This window comes from Gavialis gangeticus, unplaced genomic scaffold, assembly GCF_001723915.1.
Source record: "Gavialis gangeticus isolate Ggan-Ray unplaced genomic scaffold, GavGan_comp1, whole genome shotgun sequence".
In the NCBI taxonomy this organism is placed as follows: domain Eukaryota; kingdom Metazoa; phylum Chordata; order Crocodylia; family Gavialidae; genus Gavialis; species Gavialis gangeticus.
The window spans coordinates 36,896,349-36,908,164 of record NW_017729027.1 but is presented as its reverse complement, the minus strand read 5'-3'; the positions used below and the strand labels follow the sequence as shown (position 1 = coordinate 36,908,164).

The window sequence follows — 11,816 nt, the reverse complement described above, 5'->3', positions numbered from 1 at the left end:
CTTGATGATCTTCTCAAAGAGTTTCCCCAGGATTGAGGTAAGACTGACGGGCCTATAGTTTCCCGGGTCCTCCCTCTTCCCCTTCTTGAAGATGGGGACCACATTTGCTACCTTCCAAAGGTAGGAAGACTTATTAATTGAGTCTGGTGAAGCGTGGTAATTACCGCACTCCAGCAGACTCCAGTGTCACATGTATCAGTGTCCCCGTGCTGAAAAATGGCAGCATTGGCATTATAACTAAAGCTCATTGAATAACCTTTAGTTAAACACCCCTGCTGCCATTTTTCAGCACGGGGACACTGATGAATATGGCAGTCTGGGCGCTTTTATTAGAACAGCTCTTGGGGGTGCTGTAGTTAAAGCGCCCCCTCCCTTCACTCCTGGAGCACATTTATAAATGCCCTTAGGTCCCCATAGTTACTTTTTGAGACCTGGATGATAACTTATTCAATGCTTTAGTTATTACTAAGGAAAAACTGTTAAATAAGGGAAAATGAAGTTCAGTAAGAGCCCAAAACTGCCAGAAGTCTTGAGTGACCAGTGATTGGCACACAATTTAAGATGTCCAGGGTTTGGGTTTTGGCATATTGCCAATCTGCCTTTCACGCTGACTTTTTACTGACAGTGGTCAGTATACCGTCTTTCTAAAAGCTTAAAAGCCTGCTGTATCAAATTGGACAGGAATGCATGCTTTGGGCGCCTCCAGATGAGCTGCGGGCCCATCTGTTGCAGGACAAACCACACGCATCTCATATAGAGGCATTCAGTTTGCTGCTAATTTGCAGTGCAGCAGGGTTTTTTGATACTGGGAGATTCCGGTATCAAAAAAAACCTGCACCAGGAAAAAGCAGGGCAGTATATGTGACAGCAGCATGCATCATCTGAAACTGGATGATGCAGCCTCCGGCTGCTGTCCAGGCTCTGCGTGCCCAGATCACTCTTGCTGGATCCCTAGGAGGCCCCCAGGACCTCAAGTAAGTCTCTGCCCCACCCAGGGCAACGGGCCACTTTGCAGTGTGTATGTGCAGGGCCATTCCCTGGAGACAACTAGCAGTTGCACAAATGTCTTAGGTTTTTCTTTTTTTTGTGTATGATACAGCTTGGGTAACTAGTGAATAGAGGGAGGTAGTCAAGCACATTGGTCTGAAGTTATGCAGAAGACAGGACTGGGTAACACCTTCATCGATTAACTGGTTCAGAAATGCATAAATGTTCATAGCAGTCTACTTTGTTATAGCAACTGATGAAATTGGTTGTTGCTTACAAAAGCCTATACATTTGTGAATGAATTGGTCTGTAAGGGCCCTGCCTTCTGCCTAACAAGTGAATGAAAGGAGATACTGGTAAGTAATTCATGGTTATGGTGAACTAATAGTCAGCATGGGGGCAGCAACAAGGCCAATTAGCCTAGAATATTTGTTAGTTTTTGCTTTAGTACTTCATGATATTTGTCTAAAGATCATAACTTTGAGATACCAAAATGGTGTTTCCTTGAATACATGTAGGCCAAGACAGCATCACTTCAAGATCTACTTAATACTCCACTACCTAAGTTTCTACCAGAGATATCAATATCCTCTCCCCCCTATGCCACTGATTTTAAAGGTGAGTACCAGTAATATGCAAGACCTGTTATGGATGAGAACAAAAGACAGCACTGATAGTAGCTTAGTCCTGCTAACAGTGGGTTTTTATAGTTCTGCCTCTGGGCCACAGTATGTCCTTACAAAATGAAATAAAAACTTCAGCCTGTGACAATGCAATATTTCCTCCTTATCTGACTCCTGCACAGATCTGCCTGCCTCTGAAAGGAGTATATGAAATACAGTAGACAGTAGGTATCACCAGGGATCCTGTTTTTCTGATAAGAAATTCCAGATTTTCTGATTTAAACCCCCCAGAATCCATTATTAAAATGACTGCCTCCCTCCACAGCTCCCCACCACCCCTGCTTCTGCCCCTCAGTCCTCCCCACAACCCCCACCAGCCCTTCTGGTGCCCCTTGCACCCCACCCACAGCTCCTGCTCCCTCAGTCCTGCTCAAGCGGGCCCCTAGCTGCCAGGGCTATGGCTAGGGACCTGGGTCTGCAGCCCCCTGCCCCTGGCAGGAAGTGGTGGTTGGTACAACAGTGTGGAGCCTGGCTCCAAGCCTGTTATAGGCTTGAGGGGGGTGGGGGGGGGGCAGAGGGCAGATCCCCACTGTGGTGTGTGCTCCCAGGAGGCAGGGGGACCCGCATCCCCATGTGTGCGGGGTTGGGGGCTGCCCGCTGCGGGCTCCAGCCCTACTGCCCTGCCCCAGGGTCTCCACAGTCCAGTACTGCAAAGAACAGTAGAGCGGTGCAGAAAAACTGCCTGCTGGTGCAAGCTCCACGCTGCCCTGGCCATGCCTGCAGGGGGGCAGCACGGAGCTCACGGTGGCAAGCACCTTTCCTGTGCAGCTCCACTGTTCTTTGCAGCGCAGGAGCACATGGCTGCAGAGGCCCCACGGGAGCCCAAGCTTGAAGTGAGCAGCCTGTGCCCATGCCACATGCACAGATCTGGGGGGCATGAGTCCCACCTGCCTCTCAGGAGTGTGCACAACCCTTGCCCACAGCGGGCAGAAGGCAGCCTGCCCCACCTCGCCCCTGCCCTGTGCACAGGTCTGGGGGGTGTGGGTCTCCCTGCCCCCCAGGAGTACATGCAGCAGCAGGGAGCCAGCCCCACTCCCCTCTCCCCCTGGATGAGCTACCTTTTGCCCTGTCCCACTCCCTGCTAGGGCCCTGTGACTGTACGTTGTAGCCCCAAGCCCGAGGCACTGCCCAGCTGTGCAGCAGCTCCAGCCCTGCCCAACTCCCTTCCTCCCTCCCTATGGGGGCCTCAGTGCCCCCTTGCCACTTACTTGTGGGCATTGGTGACATGTAGGGGGTGTACATAGGTGCATGTGCACCCCCTGAGGTTGGTGGTGCACCCCCTGGTCTGCATGCAGTCGCTGCTCTCCCCCACCAGCGGCATCTACGGGCGGTCGCCAATCACTGCTGCTGGCATCTCTGGGTGGTCGCCAACCATTGGTCGGCAGTTGCTCCCCCACCCCCCAGGCCCTGACACTGCTGTGGCTGCCTGCAGGAGCTCCCCGCTTACTGCCCCCACTGCTGCCTGCGGGCAGTCACCATGCTTCCCGGCCCCCCCCCGGGGCACGCATCATTCATGTCTGCGGGAGCTGCTCTTCAGGCTGCCTGGTGGCCATGTGCATATAGTAAACACGAACTGCACCCCCTGCCTCACCGCCCTCCTCCCAGTCCGTTGAAGGCTGGAACTCGGCCAACCTGCAGAGGGCTCATTGCCAAACTGCAAAATCCACAGGTTTCTGCACTAAAATGAAAAATCCATGTTTGCCTCTGATAAAAAGGTAAAATCTGCAATTTTTTTCCATGGGAAACAGAAAAACCGGATCCCTGAATATTGCAGTCAAACCTTGTAGAATCGTAATCTTAAAGATTGTGAGAAGGTTTCCATGGATTTGGAGGGAAGTTTATAAGGGAATTTACTGTATTGACCCAGGTTCTGTGGCTCTTCTCCATTTTCTTCTTGTTGGACCTCATAGCAGAGGGGAATTAGGATTATTAGCAAGCAGTCCTTATTCAGATGACACAGCTAAATGTATTTTATTGTTATCTTTTTTTAACATGCTACTCCCTGTTTGGGGAGTGTGATGCAATCAGCTAGTATACAGGCTCCTCTGAACAGTAAGTACCAAGTCTAACTTAATTCTGTCCTTGCAGTACTCTGATATTTCAGCTATGGACTTCTCTATAATAACTACTATTTTTAACAAATTACCATTGTTTTCATGATGTATCGCGATCGAAGCATACCTGAACAACTTTTAAACTAGTAGGTTGGATATGGATAGCAATTATATCAATGGAAGAATTCGACAGTGCCTGCAAAACCTGTCTGAGGAGCTGGGTAAATGCTTGGGCACTTTATATGTAGGATGCCATGACTACAGTGCTGTTAGTACTTAACCTAACTGGTTTGGGTATGTGCCTATGAGCTATAGTTGTACCTTGTTCTAGTGTTGCCATATCCATAGGCAAATGTTTGAAGACTACACCGTTGGTCAGCTTTTATCTGTGACATAAATCAGTAGCTGAATGCCATATTTTAGGTGAAAGGTGCTGTATCTGAAATGGAGTTTGGAACATGTTTAGTAGAGCTTAATGTTTTAAGAAAAATGGCGATTCCTTTAGTAATCATTTTTCTTAATGAGTGAAGCGCATCTATGCTTTAGGCTGCTTTAAACAACCACAGTATATAGAAGCAATCTCTTTTAAACTTTGTTGATAGCTTCCATGATACCAGCCACAGAAGTACCTGAGCAAAACAGTGATACAAGCCAGTTCACAGGACGGAGACTAAATTCTAAAATGCAAGTTTACTCTGGTTCTAAAACAGTCCATCTCTCAAAGATGCTAACATTGTATGAACAGTGCATCCGTGTACTTCAAAACAATATTGATTGTAAGTATTTTAATATGGGCTTCAGCAGGTTGAGGGGTGTTGTAAAGCTAAGTTTTCAACAGTGCAACAGTGAAGAACCATCTTATGTGAAGTTCTAATTTTTATTAAACTGTAGAGCCATGGCAATATAAATATGAAAAGATGAGAACACTTTTTCCTCACCTAGATGTCCTTAACATCTCAGTTTTTACCAGGTAAATGCAGATACGAGTAGTCAAAGTACTCCACTTGATCTTAGCCAAAAGGCCAAGAAGCAGCCTTAGATCAAAGTACTTGATCTAACTTATGTAAGTGCTCCCCCTTTGGAGGGGTGACATGGGTAAAGATAATACAAGAAACAAAGAAGAAACAAAGTTGTCTTTTTGCAGGGTATAAGCAAACCTTGCCTTTGTGTCACCATAAAAATGTTTATGGCAGCACAAAGGCCAAACAAACAGGTGTCCATAGCCCTTGTTAGGTCACAAATGCCCAAAATTTGTGGCCATGGCATAGGTAGTAGTACATCTTTCCTTTAAGTTGGGGCAGTGCAGGCAGCTTAAAGCTGCCTCCACACTCCAGGCACTCCTAGAGATTTAGGGGCCCAATCTTGCATGCTGCAGGCATTCTTTTGCTAGCAATGAAACCTTGGGTCATTGTCCCCTCCCAGCCCTCCCCAATTTATAGAGGTATACCTCAAGTCAGATTCCGTGGAAACAGGAGGCTTCCTCATTTGTAGAGACATGCGCCTGAGGAATCCAATTTTGGGCACATCTCTGCTAATGGAGGAAACCTGCGCTGCCCCATTTGCAGAGACATACCTGAGTGTTGTCCCACAGGATCAAGCCCTTGGTGATGTGCTTTTCACCCAGTGAAGCAGTCTGCTGTGCTGAGGTGCGTCCCAGCACAGCTGGTGTGCTTCATTAGAATACCACTCTAATGGTGAGTACAGAATTGTTTTCCATAAAAAATATAGAATACCCAGACATCAGAAAGCATGTCATAGAAGGTCTGCTAAAACAGTCCAAATAAATCTGATTTAATTTTTAAACAGCTATTTAGTAAATGATGAACCTTATTTAATGGGTATACAGTAAAAATACTCATGACATTTGTTTTGTTTTGTAGCACTACATGAAGTAGGAGGAGTGCCCTTTGAAATTCTTGAGCCTGTGCTAACACGCTGTACACCAGAGCAATTATTTCGAATAGAGGAATGTAATCCGGTAATGTCTTTCCTTTTTAAATGCTTTTGTATGTGGTACATCCACTCATAGTGCTAAAATGACTTTGTCAAACAAAAAAAATTCTGGAAGCTGAACCTGATTTCCCCCCCTCCCCCTTTTTTTTTAAATATTCCGGTTTTTTTCTTCAGAGATGACTAATTGACAGAAGTGAACTGACCTTGTATAACGTTGATGTTGGTCTAGATCAGGGGTATCAAGCTCCCCTGACCCTGTGAGCCAAATAAGGTACAGGAGCTGCTTGATGGGCTACATCAGGTCCCTGGACCAGCCCCGTGTGCCATATACAGCATGTGCTGGCCCCAACCCCATGCACTTCATGTGACACTTGCACCAGACTGGCCCTGTGCACTGGATTCCATGTGTGAGGCTAGTCTGTGGGCCTGATCTAGATTGACCCCATACCCAGCATTTAGGATTGCTCCAGGGCAGGGTGACTGGCTGGTTGGTCAGCAGTCCCAGGCCGGAGTCTGGCAGGGAGGCTCAGTGGCTTGGTGCACCAAGCAAGTGGGTGGGCAGGCACTGCTATGGCTGTGCAGGAACAAGGCAGGTGAACATATGGTCACCCTACCTAAGGTGCCGTATCCAAGGTCTCTCCATTCCTTGTCACTCTACCTCCTTGCCAGACTCCTGTCTGGGCTTGTGAGTAACTGGCCAGGACTGTCCCAGCCAAACCAGGATGTAAGGTCATTCTAGGTATGTGGCAAATGCCAGACCAGGTTCATGCATTGCATGCTGTACAGAGGGCTGGGGCCAACACAAGACTCCTAGGCACCTCTGCCAGCTGAATGATAGGGCTCCACAGACCATACCTTTGACACCTCTGGTCTAGAGTTCAGAGTTCGATGCCAGGGGAACAAAATTAGCATCCGTTACCTACTTTAGAGAATCCAGTTGTACAGGCCCCTGCCTCACATGGATGCAAATCAGGTAGATATTATACAAAGGGATGGGGTTTAGAAGTGGTGGGTATTTTTAGTCCAGCTACATCTCTAGTTCATCCAGTCTTTTGCCTAGGTCTTTCTTTTTCATTCCAGTTCGCTAATTTTTATTTTCCTGCTTCTTTTTTGTGAAGTTAGTCCCTTATCTGTTACTTCAGTCTTTCACCCCCCTTTTGTGTACACTTCATTCCTACTAGACACACACCAACCTCAATATGAAAGAAAAACACAAATGGTGTAGGCAGCACTAATTCAAAGGATCAAAACAAAGAGGTACCAACTTTTACCCATGTTTTAGGTCCAGAGGGCTTGGCTCTTACCTGTAAGTTTTTAGCTGAATAACTGCAGCCTGTTTATGGGATAGTTTAATATAACTCTTATGCTTCTTGAGCTCCTGATTGAAAGCGGGGAGTGGGGTGTGTCTTGTTCTACGCCATTGTGAGGGCAGAAGGAGCTCTGACAGACTGGAGTGATCAGTATATTGCCGTCTCCTCTGAACAGCTCTGCATCGGCAGTTTTGGTCTGAAACTGGTAAACAGAGAAAGCAAGAGTATGAGGGAAGCAGACAGCTATATGATGGTTCTACTATGGAATCATGCAGGGTATTGGTGCTTTTCCCCTGCTTCTTTGTTCCTCTTATACGAGAGTCCCTACTGTCTAAGCTAATTATCCATCATCATTACATATGCTGTAATTATTGTGCTTGATTTTTCTACTTTTTTGGCTATATCTCAGTATCTGAATCACCTGGGGAGTTGTTAATGTTGAGAACATGGATGTCACTGTAGGCAGCAATATTTGAAAAAAAAAAAAAAAAAAAATTCGAAATCATACCTGTTATTGAAACTATGATAGAACCAATTGTTTAATTGCAAGTGAAAAATAATTGCAAAAATGAGGATCTTAGGGGTAAGGTTTCTTGCATAATCAAACTGATACCTTTTGAAAATGCATCTGGTGCATGAACTTTAATTATATTTTTTCTAAATTGGGATTTGAAAGTCAGGATGCTTGTATACCTAAAACCAAGCACTCAGTCTGTCCGCAATATAACGTAACTTTTTATTACTGGTATACCACTGGTATAAGCTTCTGACATGTTAAGCAGTTTGGAATGGGATGTTGGCTAGAGTTGCTCTGTTTACCAGTTTTGGACCAGCATAAAATTGTCAAAATTACTTATATGACTTTAAGTTTCTAAGTTATGTAGGCACTTCTGAAATGTTCCCTTAAATCTATTATTAATCTTAAATACTTGTTGCTTCAAATTAAGATATTCACAGAAGAATCTGACCATTTGTGGAAGAGACACTGCCAAAGGGATTTTAAAAATGACCAACTCCTGGAATATGAATCATGGCGTGAAATGTACTTAAGACTTTTCAATCAGAGAGAAGAAAAACTTAAGACACTTACAAAAAATATTCTTTCAGCTCAGTCTGAAAAACCTAAAGGTAAAATCTTTAGGTAGCTTTCCCTTAATACTAAAAGTAAGAGAGAGAAATCCTTTAGTGGGGACGTAGTGATTTCCACTGAATGCTGACACATTTCTGAGAGGCTGTTGTGGTTTCAAGTTTGTCTACTCATATGTAAACAAGGCTTGTGTGACCTGTAGTTGACCCAGGATTTAGAGCATGTCTGACCTGGCTATTTTCAGCTTGGGACTCAATTGCACTATTTTTCTGTTGTTCCTTGTCACTAGAACATGAGGCCATTCCATACTGTATAGCAGGGATCAGCAACCCCCAGCAACCATGCCAGAGCATGACATGCAGGGCCATTTTGTTTGGCACACCACAGCTGGCCTGAGCTCTGGTCCAGATTGCTGGGAGGCTGAGCTCTGGTCTAAGTGGCTGGGAGGCTGTTGCAAGCAGCCTGGGCTCTGTGGCAGACAGCAGCTGCCCAGAGCCCGAGCTGGCTGTGGCAGGTAGCCGGAAGGCTGCACACAGCTGTGTGGGGGTCCAGACCAGCACCATGGTGGCAGTGTCTGCATGCGTCTCCAGGCAGATGGCGATGGAGGGGCTAGGCCTGTGCTGCTCTGGTGCAGCTGTCTGCAGCTTGCCAGCCTCTTGCTACAACTGCCCAGAGCCCTGACCGGCTGTAGCAAGAAGCTGGGAGGCTGCAAACAGCTGCACTGAGGTTCAGAGCCCCGACATTGGCTCCATGGTAGCAGTGGCTGCATGTGCACCTCCAGACAAATGCTGGGTAAAGAGTTGGGGCAGTGCAGCTCCAGCCTCTCCCCTGCCATCTGCCTGGAGGTATGTGTGCACTAGCTGCCAGCAACGAGGTTCAGGTCTCTCACGGCTCCTCCCAGTCTGTCCCTGTTACGCTAAGTTGAGGCGTGGGTCAAGGTTGAGGTGTCTTTGGCACTCTGGCCATAAACATTGCCGATCCCTCCCCTATAAAGAGATGCTTTGCCTATTCCGTGATAATATTTTGCCATTGTTTTGTTGGTATTTTGGCATTAAGCTTAAAATCTGCCATTCTGAGTTTCGATAAAATTTGAAAACCACATTGTCACATGATCAATCCTAATGTCTCTCTTTAAAAATCCATTTGATTCTTCTAATTTTACAAACACTCCTCCCCTTGGCTTTGTCAGGGCGTCAAGTTAAAATGGCTTACGTAAATAGTGTGGCTAAGCCACCCAGAAATATTCGTCGGCAGCAAGAGATCTATGGGACAGCTGGACCTATTCAACTTCATCCTACAGAAAAGGGCAAGTGAGTGAACTGTCACTCCACTATGGACCTGAAATTACTTTGTCAGCAACACATTTTACGAGCAAACCACCCCCCACCTTTGTTTTGTTTTGTTTTTAAACAAATATTTAAAATATATAAGGAGCAGCCATCAGAAACTCACATTTTAGGCCTTATTAAGCTGCTCTGGTATATCTCTCACCCCTGCTCTAGACTTTGCTCTGAAAGTGCAATGCTGTGTTGTGATCTGAGTATATTCCAGGTGTCTTTTGCCAGTGCCACAGTCGGAAAGAAGTATACCTTTCTGATATGGCAGTTTCCTTTAAGGTCATTTAGACCCAGTTTTCAAAAAAGAACAATTTGAAGCACAGGTTCTAAAAGACACTGAAAAATCTGAAGCGACACTATCACTAAACATCCTTTATGTACAATCTGACATAAATTGTGATCCCTTATTTCTTTTTTGATCTATCTTTAACATAAATTCTGAGTGGAATATAAATGTAGGTGGGGAAAAAAACTGTTAGAATGAAATGTCATGATAGAACTGAAATTATGAAATGTACAAGTTTCAGGAAACAATCTTAATTATTTTTGAAAATAAATCAGCTAATGGCAAAACCTGTGAGGTTTTAGGCTAATTTTTCCTTATTATGTTTGAATAGACTGAAAAATCCAGAAAGCAGAGACAGAAATAGCACCTTGTCGAGTCTAAACTCTGCCAGTAGCAGTGTAACACCTGGATGTTCCAGCGCTTGCTCAAGTGGAGTGAACCCGGATGTAAAAAAACATATCAAAAGTGAGTAGACCTTCAGAGAGGCTATTTTAGTGTGATTTTTTTTTTTTTACTGGTTTATATTTTCTATTCAGTGAACAGGGATGGATAATGGTATTACTCTAAAGTTATGTTTGTCTACTAATTTACAAACCAAACCCTAATTAAAATGTCTTTCTTTAAAGAAGTTGCACCAATGATGAGGAAAACCTTGAGAGCTTTCAAGAACAGAGTTGGACCACGATAAACTTTAGACACTCAATATCTTAATTTGTTATCATTGCACTTGTTATAACTATTGATGTATAATATAACCAGTATTCATTTCAAGTGGTCTAATGAATAAAGTGGCAGAATGTGCTCAGTGGCTTGTGTTTTAATTAATCTCCTGATTCCCTCCCCCCCACAAGTGCTCCTTCCCTCTCATCCATGAACAAGCAAACATAGTTGAAATGAGGGCACTGTAGAGAAATTTTTAGTAATCATAGTCAAGGCTAGACTTGGGATAGGTAGAAGCAGGGGAAGGTTTGGGACAGGCCAGGGCCCAATGTAGGAACTCCCCAGGCAGCTCTAGGCTGATGCATCTACCATGTCTGAAGATGCAAGGCAGGAACCAATGGCTCTCAATTTCAGAGACATGAAATCCACTATGCTTGAATCATCTTGGACCTAGAGAACACAGCCTAGGGGTAGGCAGAGCCATAAGGAGATGTTGAACTCCTTTGAATAAGCAGATATTAAAGCCTTCAAATTTGAGTATTGTCTTCATTGGGTGTGGGCTCAGTAGAGAAAAGGATTCTCCTTGGGTGATCTTCATCCCCATAGTTAGTTTGCTTCATTCTGGGGAGAGGAGAGAGCTCAAGCCTTGGATAGCTAAGCTATTCCTCTGAAATTCCTGTGAGCTGTAACATCTTTGAATTTGGGGCACAGGCTCAGACAGGATTTCTGGTACAGACTCAATTCCTCAGCAACAGGTTATGTGAAATCCTCAGAGCTGATGCTGTTTTTAGTTTGGGTGGTTTGATGCCAGGCAACACTAAAAGTCAGAACCCAAGATATTTCAGAAGAAAGGATATGATGGGACAAGGATTAGTTAATTGTTTTTCAATTTAATTTAATCTTCCTCTGTCTTGTGGAAACTGTGGTACTTCAGAGCAACTCAGTACAGGATATGTTTCTCTTAATTTGACATTTCATGGTTCATTCATTTGGATGCTTGTTTGGCTCTTGCACTTTTTCATGCCTTTAGCAATACACAGGATCAGAGATTAACTTCTGAATTCAGAGTTCTTAATCAAGTGTTGCACGGAGCTGTCACCAGGTCAGTTCCTTTCTTCCATTAACTAACAGGGAGACTTGCCAGTGCACTTCATACAAGGGCTTCCAAGAATACGGTTATTTCTGTATTTAGAGAATCTGAAATATGCCACATTGTGCTCATTAGTCGCATCCAGTTGTTCTATAAAATCTGACTACTTAGAGTATGACAAGCTTGGAGGAAGTGCACTAGGTTTTTTTGCAGGATGTTAACCATCTACTTCTACGTCCTGACAATGGATTGCCACTTTACATTCATGAAGAAGCATAAACATTCAAGTGTAACAGACCTTTCAAAGTCTGCCACAATGCATTTATGTAAAATCTGCAAGGCTTGCTGCTTTTCACAGAGAGCAATACC

At 44.8% G+C, this 11,816-nt stretch overlaps 1 protein-coding gene across 1 annotated transcript in view; it reads left to right on the top strand.

The window, feature by feature from the left end:
- The window catches only part of LOC109299999 (transcription elongation factor B polypeptide 3-like), a 37,559-nt gene extending 27,061 nt beyond the window's left edge, over nt 1-10,498 (top strand). The window contains exons 5-11 of the mRNA XM_019520565.1: nt 1,506-1,605; nt 4,327-4,500; nt 5,605-5,702; nt 7,935-8,115; nt 9,264-9,384; nt 10,029-10,162; nt 10,324-10,498. Of these exons, the coding sequence (XP_019376110.1) occupies nt 1,506-1,605; nt 4,327-4,500; nt 5,605-5,702; nt 7,935-8,115; nt 9,264-9,384; nt 10,029-10,162; nt 10,324-10,385 (870 nt within the window). The 3' untranslated portion in view covers nt 10,386-10,498. The remainder of the gene's footprint in view (nt 1-1,505; nt 1,606-4,326; nt 4,501-5,604; nt 5,703-7,934; nt 8,116-9,263; nt 9,385-10,028; nt 10,163-10,323) is intronic.
- Nucleotides 10,499-11,816: the final 1,318 nt, after the last annotated feature.